This window comes from Zootoca vivipara, chromosome 3, assembly GCF_965207765.1.
Source record: "Zootoca vivipara chromosome 3, rZooViv2.hap1.1, whole genome shotgun sequence".
NCBI classification, from domain to species: Eukaryota; Metazoa; Chordata; class Lepidosauria; order Squamata; family Lacertidae; genus Zootoca; species Zootoca vivipara.
In genome coordinates this window covers 118555777-118574279 of record NC_142586.1, presented here as the reverse complement: position 1 = coordinate 118574279, position 18503 = coordinate 118555777, and the positions used below count along the sequence as shown (strand labels likewise).

The 18503-nt window shown below is 54.3% G+C and overlaps 1 protein-coding gene across 1 annotated transcript in view; it reads right to left on the bottom strand.

The window, feature by feature from the left end:
- KIF3C (kinesin family member 3C) overlaps nucleotides 1-17613 on the bottom strand; it is a 40023-nt gene extending 22410 nt beyond the window's left edge. Inside the window, exon 1 of the mRNA XM_035111072.3 lies at nucleotides 15552-17613. Coding sequence (XP_034966963.1) covers nucleotides 15552-16961 — 1410 coding nt within the window. The 5' untranslated portion in view covers nucleotides 16962-17613. The remainder of the gene's footprint in view (nucleotides 1-15551) is intronic.
- Between the last annotated feature and the right edge of the window lie 890 nt (nucleotides 17614-18503).

The window sequence follows — 18503 nt, the reverse complement described above, 5'->3', positions numbered from 1 at the left end:
AGGAATCCATCTCGGAGGGCTAACACGTCACACACCGTTCCGTGACAACCTTCTTCAGTTTCACAAGGATGCATTGCAAGGAGAAGAATAACATCATCATCATCATCAGGCCAGGGGCCCATCGAGTCCAGCATCCTGTTCAACAAGGTGCTCCAGAGAGGACACCTGCGAGGATTCAAGCACCATGCCATCTCTCCAATGTTAGAAATCAGCCAGGCGCCTTTTGCGCCAGGCGCAGGTCCAATGGCAACCGCACGGAGATCTCTGGGTGCCAGGTTGGCAACTGGGGAAAGCAAAGAGTCTCTCAGAGATGGACCCGAAATAATTTCCTTGAAGCTTGATTTTGTTTTATTCTGGATTGTTTTATTTGATGTTTTAATGTGCTTGTAAACTGCCTTGAGACTTGTTCTTTAAAATATAATGCAGTATAGAAATGAAAACAGCAACAAAAAACAAAGGCACCTAGGCATTCGACATCCCCTCCAATGTTTCCCTGTTGAAAATAGGAACGTTCCACTCCACAACGATAATTTTACTATTTATACCCCACATATCTTACTGGGTTGCCCCAGCCACTCTGGGCAGCTTTCAAAATATATAAAAACGTAACAATTATGAAACATAAAAAAACTTCCCTATACCGAGCTGGGAGAAAAGCAATGACGAACCTAGACAACGTCTTAAAAAGCAGAGACATCACCTTGCCGACAAAGGTCCGTATAGTTAAAGCTATGGTTTTCCCACTAGTGATGTATGGAAGTGAGAGCTGGACCATCAAGAAGGCTGATCGCCGAAGAATTGATGCTTTTGAATTGTGGTGCTGGAGGAGACTCTTGAGAGTCCCCTGGACTGCAAGAAGATCAAACCTATCCATTCTGAAGGAAATCAGCCCTGAGTGCTCACTGGAAGGACAGATCCTGAAGCTGAGGCTCCAGTACTTTGGCCACCTCACGAGAAGAGAAGACTCCCTGGAAAAGACCCTGATGTTGGGAAAGATGGAGGGCACTAGGAGAAGGGGACGACAGAGGACAAGATGGTTGGACAGTGTTCTCGAAGCTACGAACATGAGTCTAACCAAACAGCAGCAGGCAGTGGAAAACAGGAGTGCCTGGCGTGCTCTGGTCCATGGGGTCACGAAGAGTCGGACACGACTAAACGACTAAACAACAACAACAACAACATACCGAGCTGCCTTCAGACGGCTCGGGGGTCGGATAACTCCATATCCTCCAACATTTCTCCAATGAAAATAAGGACGTTCTAAGGAAAAGCGGGACATTCCGGGATCAAATCAGAAACTGGGACGGCTTCTCTAAATCAGGGATGTCCCTGGAAAATAGGGACACTTGGAGGTTCTGATTCTATTTTGGCGACCATAACCTAAGTTTAGGGTGCCATTTGGCAATTCAGTTATATATTTGAGTTTCTAACCCTGCGACTCTCCCCTCCCGTGGAGGCAGAGCAGAGCCATCCTAGCCCTCTCCTCCCCCATGAATTTGTCTAATGGTGAAAGTCACACAAACACTTTCCCTCTCTCCCTGGCAGGAGGTTCAGGCATTGCCAGGCTGCATGAAGCGACTGTGTTGTGCTTTTGGAACAAAAGATAACTGCTGCTGTCATAATTGGAACAAGCTGGGATGTCTCTGTATGTGAGCATCCCTCTTTTCCAGTGAACAGACGCGATCTTTGGGCGATGCAGTTGTGGGAGGGGGAAGCTGCTTCTGATTATTATCAAGGCCCAGAGAGCAGTTTGGGATGAGCGCTGGTGTGGGGAGGCTTATTGCAATGGGGAGAGATATCTATATTTCCTTTCTTCTTCTTCTTTTTTAATAAAAGGTTCTCTTGGATTGGTCAGAGAAGAACAATCCTTCAAAGAGTTCAAAAGGAGATTTAAGAACAAGTCAAAAGCAAAGTGGATGGTTCCGTTTCTTTTCCTCTCTATTTCTCATTTCTCCAAGCTTAAATCCTCCACATTCTGCAACAGTTTGTGTGCTATTTTCCCTGACAGACACATTTTTGCTTTCGCAAGCAACGCCTGCTAATACCACCCATGTTTCTACAGTTATTGTCACCACCATGTGCATTTTACACAGCCTCATTTCTGTGTGGTTTTGTCTTATCTGGTCGGGGAGCCACATCACAGAATCTGGAGAAGTGAGAATTTCAAAGGCCAGCTGCCAAGGAGTCAGGAATGCAAATGGAACAGGATTTCTTCCCTGCCCTGACCGTCTGCGCTGAATTTCAAGAGCTCTCCAGGATTTCCGGCAAGAGTCTTTTCCCAGCCCTCCCTAGAGAGATGGGTGTGGGGCAGGGTGTGTGTGTGGGGGGGGGTTAAACCTGGGACCTCTCTGCATGCAAAGCGTGTGCTCCACCCACTGAACCACATGGCCCTTCCCCACTCTGAGAGGCATCTTGTGCAATCCAGGGGTCATATTTCAGCATTCTCTGTGATGTGGCAGGGCATCCTGGGCTTTAAAAAAAATGCTTCTCAGTTCAACGGAGGGCTGACTATTTCTCATCTCCTCATCTCTCTTCCTTCCCCCCTCCCTCCTAGATTGAGAGACTCAGACAATATTAAATGCTAAATGATGCCATGTGGTTGGTAGTCTGGGGATCATCTGGGAGGGATGACGAACAGCCCCCGCCAGGAACTCATCTTTGTCTTTCATTACACAAGAAAGCTTTTCATCCGTCAAACAGGGACCAATAAATTGCCCCCCTCCCCTTTCTGTCTTTTTTAAACATTATCTCATGCTTTGTTTCCATTCCCACTTCTCTCCCTGGAATATGCTGGAGGCAGGGGCAAAGGAAGGCGTTGTGACACCCGGGGTGGGAGTCGCTACGTATGATGCATGCGCCTTACATAGCGATGGCGCACATGCGCTGTACATAGCGGTTTGCCGGCGACGGCGCTCCAGTGCCCGTATGGACGGTGCCGTGATCCTCTGCTCGCGGCTGCAGCCGTGAACAGAGGATCCTCCACATGTGGCTGTGGTGGCGCGATGGCTGCTCGTGCCACCGTAAGCCCCTGCGGGGTGACTTCTTGTCACCCCCGCTTTCATGGGACCCAGGGCCCCCCGCCTCCCCCCGCCCCCGTTGCGACACCACTGGCTGGAGGAAGCACCCTTGAAAGAAGCCTTCTCAGCCAGACCACCCATAGAATCACAGAATTTTAAGAGTTAGAAGGGACCCCCAAGGCTCATCTAGTCCAACCCCCTGCAATGCAGGGATCACAGCCATCCAACCTGTTTAAAAACCTCCCCTGAAGGAGAGTCCACCACCTTCTGAGGTCACCTGGTCTTCCAAATATCTAGGGGTGCATGTGTGATGGAAATACCTCGGGGGGTGCTAGGAGGCAACGGGGGAAATGACTTTGGAAAGCTGGTTTCATGGGATCAAGTTCATCAGTTTTGTTGAATTAACTCAACTAAATAGTTTTGATAGGATTTTGAATCAATGTGGAATTCATCGTTCTGAATGTTATGGTGTTGCTGTCTGCCTTGGTGCATGCTGCTATTCTGAGTGATGCTTCCTGCAGGGCAGGCCCTGGGGATGAGTTTAGGGAACCAAGAGAGGGACCTAAAGCCATTTGGGAACACTTCTCTTCCCTAAAGCAAACTAGGATCATTAGGGAGGATGGTGGAGAGCTGCAGAAGACTCTCCTGCCAGCCAGCCCTTCCTTGAGATTTCGCAGCATCCTTCGGCAACTTACGACACGGCTGAGCTTGCCGCACGGTTTGCCCGTGTGCAAAAAGGGGAGAGTGGCTGCATGCTTGCAAAGCAGCCCACCCTCGAAAGGACGCGGCCGTAACTGAGACGGCATGGAATTAATTTCCCAGATATTACAGGCCCTCGTGTCGCTCTCTGCCTATTCCGCCAGCTCCTCTTCATATCATGCTGATAACATTGTGGGAAATTACTTCCGGCCTTTAAAAGGGCACTCCCTGCTTTCAGGCAGAAACGACCCCGGGTCTGAGCTCAACATCAGCTCGGCTACTCTGACAAGGCAAACAAGCGCTGGCAACATTTTTTTCCTCGCAGCTGAGGCTGCCCGAGAGCTCCTTTGATTGGCATCACCTCCCCAGACCCGTGCAGGGCAGGCGATCGGCACCGCAACGCAGGGAGCTGCCTTAGGCGCCAGGTCAGACCGTTCTGGGTGCACCCGGCTCAGCAGCGCTTAGGACGCTGGTCGGCAGAAGCTCTCAAGGGTTTTGGACAGGGCGGGGGTGGTGGTGGCCAGCCTTACCCAGAGACACCGTGGGGGCTGAGCCCAGGACCTTCTGCATGCAAAGCAGCTATCAGTCTGGACAGCCACGCCAAGGAGCAGGTCAGCAATAAATCACACGGTGTAAGTGCAGTTAACTCTTTATTAATGGAAACAAGGTCTACTCAGGAGGCCAGGCCTAGTTGTTGTTGTTGTTGTTGTTGTTGTTGTTGTTGTTGTTATTTATACCCCGCCCCATCTGGCTGGGTTTCCCCAGCCACTCTGGGTGGCTTCCAACAAAATATTAAAATACAATGGTCTGTTAAACATTAAAAGCTTCCCTAAACAGGGCTGCCTTCAGATGTCTTCTAAACATCAGATGGTTGTTTATTTCCTTGACATCTGATGGGAGGGCGTGCCACAGTGGGGGCGCCACCACCGAGAAGGCCCTCTGCCTGGTTCCCTACAGCTTGGCTTCTCGCAGCGAGGGAACCGCCAGAAGGCCCTCGGCGCTGGACCTCAGTGTCCGGGCAGAACGATGGGGGGGGGAGGAGATGCTCCTTCAGGTATATTGGACCGAGGCCGTTTAGGGCTTTAAAGGTCAGCACCAACACTTTGAATTGTGCTCGGAAACGTACTGGGAGCCAATGTAGATCTTTCAAGACTGGTGTTATGTGGTCTCGGGGGCCGCTCCCAGTCACCAGTCTACCTGCCGCTAGTGAGCACAGCAGTTCATCCCAGGAGATCTTGCCCCCTATAGGGCAGCTGTGGGGACTGAGGTTTCCTGCCTTCCCACAGCTGCCTAAATCTCTTTCCCCCCCCCAGTCCTTCCCAAGCAATCTGAGACTATGCCGGTGTCTCTGCCTTTGCTCCTCCTGCTTCATATCTCTCCTGGTCTTGGGAGACCAGTTGGGAGGAGAGCTTGTTGCAGCAGGAGGGGGAGACCCCCTGACTGATTCCTGCCTCTTGGCCTCCTGCTTTAACTGCTGCCTCTGGATCTGTACTGCTCTCTGCCACAGACTCTTCCTGCTCACTAAACCCTGTTGCCTCTTCTGCTTCCGGCACCTCCTACCCCCAGTCTGCTCCCTCTGACCAGGCATCATCATCCCACCGCCATTCCCTGGCTCTGAGCCTTCTTCCTTTGAGGGTTTTCTTGGGGGTTCCCTAACTGGTATCTCCTACCACACCTCACCATCCAGCCAGTCCAGGACAGCGTGGGTGGCGCTGTGGGTTAAACCACAGAGCCTAGGGCTTGCCGACCAGAAGGTTGGCGGTTCGAATCCCCATGATGGGGTGAGCTCCCGTTGCTCAGTCCCAGCTCCTGCCAACCTAGCAGTTCGAAAGCACCTCAAAGTGCAAGTAGATAAATAGGTACCACTACAGCGGGAAGGTAAACGGTGTTTCCATGTGCTGCTCTGGTTTGCCAGAAGCAGCTTAGTCCTGCTGGCCACATGACCTGGAAGCTATACGCCGGCTCCCTCGGCCAATAATGCGAGATGAGCACCGCAACCCCAGAGTCGGTCACGACTAGACCTAATGGTCAGGGGTCCCTTTACCTTTACCTTTAAGCCAAAAAAGCAACCACCACCGCTCGACTTTTGTGGGGCGAAGATGAACATGGGGAGCTATGGTAACGGATCCTGCCTAAATGCCACCAAAGGAGGTGCCTTACAGATCTTTGCTCTGGAGAAGAGAATTCCCTGCAACGATGCTCAGCGGAGTCGGTTGCCAGGCAACAGGTTCTCCTCCCACCTTTTCCCTCCGGAGATGCTCTGCTCAAAGATCTCTCGTGTTGGCAAATGCTTCTTCCTACTCTCCAGCCTCCAAGATCTGCCTGTATTGATGTTGGTCTCTGTACTCGTATGGTGCCAACAGCCTGGACGGACTGCAAGGCAGGGGCACAGATCCTCCTTCCCCACTCCCTGCCCATCGTGTACCCACACTGCAGCAGATGTGTATCTTAGACCCACGGGATGGACCCCCGCCCTGCAAATGTGTTTTCAAAGAGCAAATTGGGGTAAGAGCAGCCACCGGGGGCCAGAGAGGAAGGTTCAGGGGAGAGAGAGAGGAGGTGGGAGGACCATCTGTCAGGGGATTCTTTAGTTGTGATTCCTGCATTGCCGGGGTTGGACTAGATGACCCTCAGGGGTCTCGTCCAACTCTATGATTCTATGAAGCAGCTGGCCAGGCCAGGCATCTTGGGCCTGACCGATGGGCCTCTCAGGATGCCCCTTGCATGGGGCTGCATGTACAAAACAAAACAGAGCAAGGGAAATGTGAATTCTGCAACCTGAACCACCCCTGCTACCTTGCGCTATTTCATAGAATCGTAGAGTTGGAAGAGACCACAAGGGCCATCCAGTCCAACCCCCTGCCAAGCAGGAAACACCATCAAAGCATTCTTGACATATGCCTGTCAAGCCTCTGCTTATAGACCTCCAAAGAAGGAGACTCCACCACACTCCTTGGCAGCAAATTCCACTGCCAAACAGCTCTTACTGTCAGGAAGTTCTTCCTAATGTTTAGGTGGAATCTTCTTTCTTGTAGCTTAAATCCATTGCTCCGTGTCCGCTTCTCTGGAGTAGCAGAAAACAATCTTTCTCCCTCCTCCATATGACATCCTTTCATATATTTGAACATGGCTATCATATCGCCCCTTAACCTTCTCTTCTCCAGGCTAAACATACCCAGCTCCCTAAGCCGTTCCTCATAAGGCATCGTTTCCAGGCCTTTGACCATTTTGGTTGCCCTCTTCTGGACACGTTCCAGCTTGTCAGTATCCTTCTTGAACTGTGGTGCCCAGAACTGGACACAGTACTCCAGGTGAGGTCTGACCAGAGCAGAATACAATGGTACTATTACCTCCCTAGATCTAGATGCTATACTCCTATTGATGCAGCCCAGAATTGCATTGGCTTTTTTAGCTGCTGCATCACACTGCTGACTCATGTCAAGTTTGTGGTCTACCAAGACTCCTCGATCCTTTTCACATGTACTGCTCTCAAGCCAGGTGTCCCCCATCCTGTATTTGTGCCTTTCATTTTTTTTGCCCAAGTGTAGTACTTGGGCAAAAAAAAAATTGCTCTGCAGTTCTTATCTTATTCCTTCCCAGCATCCCAGCATTGCTGATGGCAGGGAACGGCCTCTGCCACCTGAGATCCCTCCCTCCTCTGGCTTCCTGACACCAGCTCTAGGCTCTCAAGGCCCACTTGGCCACCAAAGGGAAGCTGACCTTCTCAAGAGGCCTGGCTGGGAGAAGATGCCCTCCACAGCCTCCTGCGCTTCCGCCCTGCTCCTCCACAACTGCAACGCTCCCGCACGGCCTTGCAGGAAGGAGAGAGCAAAATATGAGCAGAGCTGAAAGCTGTCCAGCAACAGCCTTCCGTTTGAATGCCAGCGAAACGGAGGGGGGAGGGAGAGGAGCCGGGCTTTGTTGCCCAGCACTGTTCCCCCCCCCCCGCCGCCCCCATTATCAGGATGCTGCCGCTGCCTCCTCCACCAGACTGTTCTGCCAGGAAGAATCACATCTCTGCCTGCACACAGAGTCATTCCCGGAGGAAACCTGGTTACTCAGTACGACTCTCGCCCCATTTGCTGTCAAAATTAGGTCAGGCTCCTCTCACAATTGCGCTTCTCAAGATCCCTGCTCAGAAATGATTTCTTCGTAACATGGTAGTAATACACACACACACATTTTATAAAAAGCACGCCATTGTTATCAGTGCTACAAATCCTGCAAATGGAAACCAAACACAAAGGTGTTTTAATACCCGAGTCACAGATTGGGGGGGGGGGAGGGCTATGGGAAAGAGAAAGTATTTGTTGATTTTTCAAACTCTTTGCTGACCATCTCCTGCTATTCCAGGTTGTTGTTCGGTGGTAGAGAACCTGCTCTGTGTGGAGGGGAGGTTTTGAAGCAGAGGTTGGGTGGCCATCTGTCATGGATGCTGTAGCCGAGGCTCCTGCATTGCAGGGGGTTGGACTAGATGACCCCTGGGGGTCCCTTCCAACGCTATGATTCTAAGGACCCGGGTTCATTCCCTTTGGCCTCCATCCCACTTAGCCACTGGCCTAGAACCCTGGAGCGCAGCTGCCGGTGGCAACAGACAGGCTAATGGGATTTTTGGCCTGCTTTGGCCCAGCAAGGACCTTCGTCGCTCCAAGCGCCTGACCGCTTGGCCCTTCAGAGTCCTCAACGCCATGGAGGTTGGCGGAATGCATTGTGCTTGCTCCCTTTTGCCCCTGAAGATCCCCCCCTGTGAAAGGCGGCCTTTTGCAGAGGCCACTTTGGCCACCAGCAGAGGCTGCCCGCTGGCTTCTCATTGGCTCACCTAAGGCGAGCAGCAAGCATCGCCAGGGGAGCAGCAGGGGAGCCTGCCCCCTCCTCCTCCTGCCATTCACATCCCTCCAGCCAGGGAGCCCCTTCAAGAAGCTATCAGGCACCAGGATTGCTGTCCTCCCTCCCTCCCCTCCCCAGGCTGGCCCTACTCTGAGTCCCATCCTCTGGGCAGGGGCGGCTCTCCCTTTCTTTACTTTGTGAAATGTACACCCCCCCCCTTTCTCCCGAAGGAGCCTCTGGATTGGCTGTGCCAAGCATTGGACCTGGGGGCTTCGCCTAGGTCCTTAGCTTGAAGGGGGGGCAATTAATAGTAATGATTATGATTATCAATTTGGAGGAAGGAAGTTGGAGGAGGAGGAAACACACGTTTTCTTGAGGGGGACACACACCTGACTTGGAAATGCTTGGGGCATTGGCTTGACTCTGACACTGGATCTTGGACTTCCTAAACATGCATTGCAGGGGGGCTGGACTAGATGACCCCATGGGTCACTTCTAACTCTACAATTCTGTGCAACTATATTAGCAGCTGGTCACACGGGCCTCCTGGCAGCCCCTTCACCCTCCTGTTCAAAGGGCGGGGGCAGATGAGCCCTCCCCATCTCCCCCTGCCATGAAAAGCCCAGAGTATCCATGCATTCATTCATTCATCCAGGGCGTTTCTGTCTCACGTTTTCCTCCAAGAAGCCCCTGGTCCTCCCCTTCCTCACCTAATCCCCACAACCCCCCTGCGAGGTAGGCAAGGCCGAAAGCGAGTGACTAGCCCAAGCTCACGCCCAGTAAGCTCCATGGCTGAGTGAGGATTCGCACCCTGGTCCTGCATAGAATCATAGAGTTGGAAGAGACCACAAGGGCCATCCAGTCCAACCCCCTGCCAAGCAGGAACCACCATCAAAGCATTCTTGACATATGCCTGTCAAGCCTCTGCTTAAAGACCTCCAAAGAAGGAGACTCCACCACACTCCTTGGCAGCAAATTCCACTGCCGAACAGCTCTTACTGTCAGGAAGTTCTTCCTAATGTTTAGGTGGAATCTTCTTTCTTGTAGTTTGAATCCATTGCTCCGTGTCCGCTTCTCTGGAGCAGCAGAAAACAACCTTTCTCCCTCCTCTATATGACATCCTTTCATATATTTGAACATGGCTATCATATCACCCCTTAACCTTCTCTTCTCCATGTCCAACACTCTGACCACACTTGCTCTCCTTCTGCCCACACCGTGGGGACTGAGAGAGGGCAGCTTCCCCAGGACTCCCATGGCAAGGGGGGAGTGGAGATGACACACCCGACCAGCCCAGATAGGGGACTGGGAAGCTGGACGGCCGCTGGAGCCCCCCTTGGGGGGGGCAGGCAGGGAGGGATTCCCTGCGTGACCCCCTTCCCACCCCTCTCTTCGCAAAGCCACCTCAATCGCCATCCGAAGACAACAGGGCCCTTGATTCCCAAGGCTGCCCTCGGCCCACGCCTGCCCCTCGCTAATGGCATTGTCCTTGTTCACTGGGGGGGGGGAGCTACAGTGCCGGACAGAGGGGGCCATTCATGCAGGCGCTGCCCCCTTTCCTGTGCAGCTGCGAGGGGTCGGCCGGATGCAGCAGGCACCCTCTGGAAGCTCAAGCAAGGATGAGCCTGGCTGAGCCCAGAAACAACAAGCAAGAGAGTGTCCCTGGGCATGCGCAGAGGGCGTGTCTCTCACCACTGAGCAACTGCAGCCAGGATCCAGAGATGGCAGCCAACGGGTTCCAGGATATCATCATAGTGGAAGGAGGTGGGTGGGGCAGGAGATCTGGGGATGTTGCGAGGTAAAATGCTGGTGGCTAGGAAGGCCCCACTCTGTGTCCCAGCCAAACCCTGCCTCTCTCAGAAGCATGGCGTTGCAAGGGACCCCCAAGGGACATCTAGTCCAACCCCATGAAATGCAGAAATCACGGCCTAAGAATCCCTGACAGGCGGCCACCCAACCTCCAAGGAAGGAGAGGTCATCACCTCCCAGGGGAGAGCGTTCCTCTGCCGGACAGCTCTTGCCCTCAGAAAGGTCTCCCTGATGTTCAGCCGGAATCTCCCTTCTTGTAACCTGAAGCCATGAGTTCAAGTCCTACCCTCGGGAGCAGGCAGAAACAAGCTTGTTCCCTCTTCCATGGGGCAGCCCTTCAGACAGTTGAAGATGGCTCTCCGGTCCCCTCTCAGTCTCCTCTTCGCCAGGCTAAATATCATTCTTCACACTCATATTGGAAACATGCAAATGTGTTGACAGCCTAACCCAGGCATCCCCAAACTTCGGCCCTCCAGATGTTTTGGACTACAATTCCCATCTTCCCCGACCACTGGTCCTGTTAGCTAGGGATCATGGGAATTGTAGGCCAAAACATCTGGAGGGCCGCAGTTTGGGGGTGCCTGGCCTAACCCTTTCGCCCTGCCGCAGTCCCAATGAAAACTTCCACCCCCCTACTACCTGAGAGATGCTTTGGCCACAGAACTCGCTCTCTCCCTGATTTGCTGTGGCTCATTAGCCCCTCCTCCAAGGTCCCAAGGGGAGACCTACTCAAGGGCCAGTTTTTGCACTCTGCACATGCTCTGAGTCCTCTGATCTCTACCTCACCAGACATGCCATCCTGTCCCCCACACTGCCTTCTCCCAGGCTCACAAATCCACAGAGGGGCCCTGGATTGGATTCTGTCTCAAGGATCTCCACGGCTCAGCTTTCAGTGTCAAGAAGACTCCCAGAGAACCTAGAAGAGAGTGCCTCTGGGCATGTGCAGAGAGGACTGTTCCCACACCAGTGAGCAGAGTCAAATGAAATCCCTCTCCACCAAGAGTTTCAGGGAAGTTTCTCCAGCCCTGTCTGGTCAAAGCGACACATTCAAGGGGATTTTTTTCTGTCATGCAACAGACCCTTTTGCACAGTCAGAAACAGGGGAGGGGGGGGGGAGAGAAGCAGGATTGTGACCCTCCCTGCCTAAGGCTGTGGGCAATGGGTGGAGGTTGGTAAGGGAGTCGGTGCATGCTTTAATTCACGCTCATCCTGTAGGGCATCTGAGAGCGTGAAGAGAGAAGTGTGCCTGGGTCAGTGGCTGTGGTTCCTTGACCAAGATGGGCCAGTGGTTGGTGCATGATTTCGCCTCCTAGGCCCCGGGACTGAGAATACGCTTTGAAATAGGTTTTAAAACCTATTTGAAAAAATATACAAAAATTGTATATTAAGATTAGATTTAGAATTGTATAGAAGCTGAGGATTTAGAGTCTGAGTGAAGTATATAGAAAGGATAGATTTGAAATTCTAAGAAATTTATATGAAAATGCATTGGAAATTGCCAAAAGATAAAAATGAAATGAAGCGCAGATGGAGGGAACTCGAGGAGGTCCCTATATACAATGTTAAAGAAATTTGGATTTGGATTTAGATGTTTTTTTCTTTATTGTTATGTTATTGTATTTTAGGCTGGACTAGATGAATCCCAAGCCGGAATTAAGATTGCTGGAAGAAATATCAACAACCTCAGATATGCAGATGACACAACCTTGATGGCAGAAAGCGAGGAGGAATTAAAGAACCTTTTAATGAGGGTGAAAGAGGAGAGCGCAAAATATGGTCTGAAGCTCAACATCAAAAAAACCAAGATCATGGCCACTGGTCCCATCACCTCCTGGCAAATAGAAGGGGAAGAAATGGAGGCAGTGAGAGATTTTACTTTCTTGGGCTCCTTGATCACTGCAGATGGTGACAGCAGTCACGAAATTAAAAGACGCCTGCTTCTTGGGAGAAAAGCAATGACAAACCTAGACAGCACCTTAAAAAGCAGAGACATCACCTTGCCGACAAAGGTCCGTATAGATAAAGCTATGGTTTTCCCAGTAGTGATGTATGGAAGTGAGAGCTGGACCATAAAGAAGGCTGATCGCCGAAGAATTGATGCTTTTGAATTCTGGTGCTGGAGGAGACGCTTGAGAGTCCCATGGACTGCAAGAAGATCAAACCTATCAATTCTGAAGGAAATCAACCCTGAGTGCTCACTGGAAGGACAGATCCTGAAGCTGAGGCTCCAGTACTTTGGCCACCTCACGAGAAGAGAAGACTCCCTGGAAAAGACCCTGATGTTGGGAAAGATGGAGGGCACAAAGAGAAGGGGACGACAGAGGACAAGATGGTTGGACAGTGTTCTCGAAGCTACGAACATGAGTTTGACCAAACTGCGGGAGGCAGTGCAAGACAGGAGTGCCTGGCGTGCTCTGGTCCATGGGGTCACGAAGAGTCGGACACGACTAAACAACTGAACAACAACAACATTGTATTTTAATGTGTCTTATTGTTCTTTAAGTTGTTGTTGATTTTCCTGCTTTTTCTTTTCTCTTTTGTGTTTATAAAATTAATAAAAATCATTATATATATATATATATATATATATATATATATATATATATATATATAATACGCTTTGAATACTGGGTGCAGGTTGAGTACAGGGTGCAGTTCCTGCTCTGTTCTGGTTCAGGCTGAGCCCCCCAGGCAAGCCCCTGGGAGTCGTGGGGGGGGGGACAGGGGAGGACACACCTGGCAGAGACAGAGCTCAAAGGGGGTCCAGGGGGAAGCACTCTGGCTATGCTCAGAGACACCCTCTTTGTTATGAGGCTCTCACATGCAGGGCTGTCTTTACCTGGGGCTGCAAGGGGTGCGGGGCACCCGGGGGCCGAATTCTGGGGAGCGCCAGGCGCCCGCTGCTGAAGCCTCCTAAGCTCTTAACTATCCACCTGTTAGTTATTACCAAAATGTATACCTACTGTTTCACTAAAGGACTTTTGACTTTGTGCATTTATTTACCAAAGACGCGCTGTGCCAGCAGCGGCGCTTGTCATTCTCAACAGCGCCGTGCATGCAAAATTAACTAAATTTGGGGTGCTTGGTGGATCTTTGCACCCCGGCGGCACATAGGCTAAAGACGGCCCTCCTCACGTGATCCAATTAAGCCTTGGCCTCCACAGATGAGAGAGAGAGAGAGAGAGAGAGAGAGAGAGAGAGAGAGAAGAGAGAGAAGAGAGAGAAGAGAGAGAAGAGAAAGAGAGAGCAGGGTGTGTGGAATACGATTTCTTTAAGGAGAATGCGATCTACTTTCATCTTTCGTTTATTGCTGCTCTCCCTCCAATGAGGCATGGGGGAAGGCTGGAAGGGTCTCTCTCTCTCTCTCTCTCTCTCTCTCTCTCTCTCTCTCTCTCACACACACACACACGCACGCACACACACACACACACACACACACTTTACCCTCACAACGGCCTCCTGAGGTAGGCCAGCCTGAGCGAGAACAAGTGGCGCAAGGTCACGTAGTGAGCCTCCTTAAGGGTAAGTGTCTCCGCCTGGGTCTCCCTGATTGAGCAACTTTTAAAATGCTGCGTTTATTTTGGGTGGGGGAGCAGGCCAGCCTGGGACGCGTCTCTGCTGCCATCAGCATGAAATTGTGTGGGGTTTCTGCAGAACTGGATCCTTGGATTCTCTGGGGGGGGGGCACCTCAGTGGGTCAGAGCAGGGCTCTCCGAGAGTGGAGTCTGGGCGCCAAGACCCCGGCCTTCTCTCCTGGACCTCCCTGTAAACTTGGGCTTGTGCCCCCAGCGCCACCCCAGAGAGGACAGCACGGAGCCTGACTCACAGTGGCCAGCACCCCATGGCAGGCATCTCTCCCCAGAGTGGGCTGGAGGCCAAGTCTTGGGCTGGGGGAGGGCGGCGCTGGGAGTCCTGAGACACATCCTGGTCCACAGGGTGCTCCTCCCCGCCCCCCAGGGTGCACACACTGTGCTTGTCCACAGCCAAAGGCAGGGCCAGGGGAGAGAAGCCCTCAGTTGCACCCCCAGACCCATTTCCATGCTGCGGGAAAGGAAGGTTTCCCTGAAGATGCCATAGGTAGGGAGGCAGCGGCAGCGGCTTCTGTCAACAGCCACTTGGAGAGACAAAAGGAGACCCCCTTGGAGGGGCAGGAGGGTCCTCTTAGCCAGCCCCCTCCCTGCCTCGGGCTGGCCAATGCGCGTGCAGGAGGTCAGCTCCGCACTGGGAGGGATGTGGCGGTTTCTGCACGGCTGCTTTTGTTGTGTGGCGGGAGCTGATTAGCCCCGGACCCCCTCCTGGGCTTTGTTGCCCCCTCGGCTCAGCCACTCCCATGGCGAGGCCAGATGGAGCGGCCTCTGACAGCCCCTGCAAAGGAATCTGAGACATGACAGCGCAGAAACCGAGGCAGCAGGCCCAGCCGCCACTGCGGCCAGCGCAAGCCGGACACCCAGGTGCGCCCAGATGCATCGCGGCCCAGCAGGCGGAATGTGAGCTGTGGATCCCTGGAGCCGCCGCTCGCAGGATCCCACCATTCCTCAGATAGCTAACATCCCCAGGACCACTGGCAGTCAGCACTGAGAACCAGAAGGCCAGCTTCACCTCCGATGGAAGGGAGAGAGCTGGGAGGGGAAGTGGGCAGGGCTGCCAAAGGCCTGCCTTCAACCATCGTGCATGTGGCCTTGAAGACAGCCTGGGTGTCCTTTGCAGAGTCTTTGTCCCCCTCCCCACCCCCCTGCTCGCTCCCCTGAGTAATGGGCCTGGATACAGTTGAGGGAGCTGTGTCTGTTTAGCCTGGAAAAGAGGAGGCTGAAAGATGAAATGAGAGCCACCTTCAGAGATCTGAAGGGCTGCCCCCATGGAAGACAGAGCAAGCTTGTTTTCTCCTGTCCTGGAGGGAAGGACCCCAACCAATGGGTTCAAAGGACAATGGAGGGGATTCCGACTCAACATGAGGAAGAACCTTCTGACAATAAGAGATGTTCAGCAGTAGAACGGTCTCCCTCGAAAGGTGGTCTTATACAGAGGTTGGATGGCCATCTCTCAGGGGTTCTTTAGATATGGTTCCTGCATTGCAGGGGGTTGGACAAGAGGACCCTCAAGGTCCCTTCCATCTCTACCATTCTACGATTCCATGAATACAAGGCCCAGCCCATGCTATGTGCATGTGCAAAGTGCCACTTAGAAACGGCCGAGCCTTACCTTATACTTTGTGGCCAGGAGTTGCGTGGCCTCCTGCTCCTTCCGCAGCTCCTCGATCATCTTCTCCTTCTCCTGCAGCAGCTTCTGCTTCTCCTCGCTCACCAGGCTGTGGTCGTCCTGGATGGCTGCCTTCTCCTCCTCCAGCCTCTCCTCCTGCTCCTTCAAGTAGTTCTTCATGTCCTTCTCTAGGCCCCCGTCCTCCTCTCCGTCCTCTGCCTCGGGGGTCCCTTCCCCTCCGGCCGACTTCTTCCTCCGGCTGTTCCTCCTCCTCTTCTTGCTGAGCATCCCCCTCTTCTCCAGCTGAGCCTTCAGCCGGGTGATCTCCTCCTGGAACTCCCGCAGGAGCGTGTCCTTGGGGTCCTCGTTGACCCGCGGCTTGTTCTTGATGTTCTTGGCCCTGTTGGCGAAGCGCAGCGTGGACAGGCTCTCGTCGTAGCTGTGCGAGGCCGGGCCCAGCGTGGCCACCATGATGGTCTTGGCGTTCCCGCCCAGGGAGTCCTGCAGCAGCCGGGTGAGCTTGGAGTCCCGGTAGGGGATGTGGGTGCTCTTGCCGTCCACCAGGGCCGAGATGACGTTGCCCAGGGCGGAGAGGGACAGGTTGATCTTGGAGGCCTCCTTGGGGCGCTCCCCCTGGGTGCCCATCTTGCTCTGGCGCTCGCTCCCGGCCAGATCCACCAGGTTCAGCTTCCCCACGCGGATGTGGTCCTCGCCGTCGGGCCCCTCCTCGCTGCACTCCACCGTGATGACGAAGATGGCGTGCGAGCGGGAGCTGTACTCGTTCATGTTGGTGCTGCCGACTGAGCGCGCCTGGTTGCCCAGGTTCATGACGTGCTCGATCTCCTTGACGTTCTTGGTCACGAAGGAGGACAGGTCCTTGATGTAGACGCCGCTCTCCGGGTTCTCCTTCAGCTCCAGCTTCTTGCTCTGGTCCTTCGCCAGCAGATCCCGGATCTCCTCCTGGTAGATCTCCAGGTACGAGGCCCTCACTAGATACTGCTGGTTCTGCGAGCGGGAGATGTGGGTGAAGATGTGCTCGAAGGAGATGGGGATGACGCCCCTCTTCTCCGGCTCGGCCCAGGCGCCTTGCATGGTGTAGGTCTTGCCCGTGCCCGTCTGCCCGTAGGCGAAGATGGTCCCGTTGAAGCCCTGCAGCACCGAGTCAATCAGCGGGCGCACGGTCTCGTCGTACAGGTCGGCCTGCTTGGAGCTGGCGTCGTAGACGGCGTCGAAGGTGAAGGTCTTGGCCAGCTCCCCCGGGGAGGCCTTGGGGTTCCGGATGGTCACCTGCCCCAGCTTGACGTCCAGGTCCAGGATCCGCTCGTAGCCTGCCGCCTCCTCCTTCCGGTGCATGGGCCGGCAGCGCACCACCACCTTCAGGGCCTCGCTGCTCTTGGGCGGCCGGGTGGCCATGGCGGCACCCCTGCCCCTGGCGGGCTCCCCCTCGACCTGTGGCTGTCAGGGGGGCGGGCTGGGCATGGGGGCGTCTCCTCCCTCGGGCTGCTGTTGCTGCGACACTGGCACCGCTGCTGACAGCAAGAGGCTGCGCTGGCGGCTAGCGGTCCCCTCGCTGGGCACAATGGATGCGGCTAGGCGTCACCCGCTCCGGGCATCCCGCCGCAGCCCTGGAGCGCCCCGGGCCACGCATCCTGCCGCATCCCGCCGCTGGGCAAGGCAGGGCTGGGCTGGGCTGGAGGGAGAGGTCTTCAGCCCTCCCCTCTTGTTTTGGAGCTGGGGGGGGGTCTGGCTAGCAGGCTGGCTGGTTGGCCTCGCTTCCTACCTCGGCGCGGGGCTAGCTGGCTGCCCGCCTAGTGCCCGCGCCTCCTCCCGAGGGGACCCACCGGCGGTTCCAGGCGGCGGCGCGGCCGGGCAAGGCTCCGGGCTCCCCGGGCGGGAGCCTCATTCATTGCAGCTCAGCAGAAGCAGCTGCTGCCTCCGCGGATGCGAGAGAATGAAGGAGCAAAACAGGAGGGAGGGCGCGAGGGAGGGGCGAGATGCTGATGCTGCCGAGCGGTGGGGGGGGGAGGGGGAGGGGGAGGGGAGGGCTCCCTCTTGTCCCCAGACCCAGCCCACCAGCAGCCCCTCCTTCCCTTCCTTGGCCCCACCCATGCCTCGCAAAGCACGCCGGGGGCTGGAGTCCCGCCTTTGTTGCAGGCTGCGCGCGGGAGGGAGGGATGCAGCGGCGGAGAGAGAGGGATGCGCGGCGGCTGGTACCCAAGGCCGCTGCTGCCGCAGAGCAAAGCAGGCTGGCTTCTGCTGCCAGGGCGAGGGTGGGCAGCGCTCTGCAGCGGGAAGACTCCCGGCTGCTCGAGGCAGCAGGGGCTGAGAAGGGTAGTGGGAGCCGGCAGCGGGGTGTAGTGGTTAGAGTGCTGCTGGCTGGAGTGCTCTTCCTTGGACCTGGAAGAGACCGGGTTTCGTATGCCGTCCCTCGGCCATGAAGTGACCTGGGAGTGACCTGGGGCCAGTTCCCACCTGGGCTTAGGTTCTTCATCTGCCTCGCAGGGTTGTTGGAGGGACTGAATGATGGTCTCTGGGCATATTTTGAGCACATTCTGTGTATACGGCCTCTCCTCTGGGTGACCCTTTAAAACACCATCATCATTAAGAGCTGTTACCATCAGTAAGAGCTGTTCGGCAGTGGAATTTGCTACCAAGGAGTGTAGTGGAGTCTCCTTCTTTGGAGGTCTTTAAGCAGAGGCTTGACAGGCATATGTCAAGAATGCTTTGATGGTGTTTCCTGCTCGGCAGGGGGTTGGACTGGATGGCCCTTGTGGTCTCTTCCAACTCTACGATTCTATGATTCTATGATTTATGGGTCTCGCTTGGCTGGCAAGTTGGGGGTTGTGAATCATAGAATCACAGAGTTGGAAGAGACCACAAGGGCCATCCAGTCCAACCCCCTGCCAAGCAGGAAACACCATCAAAGCATTCTTGACATATGCCTGTCAAGCCTCT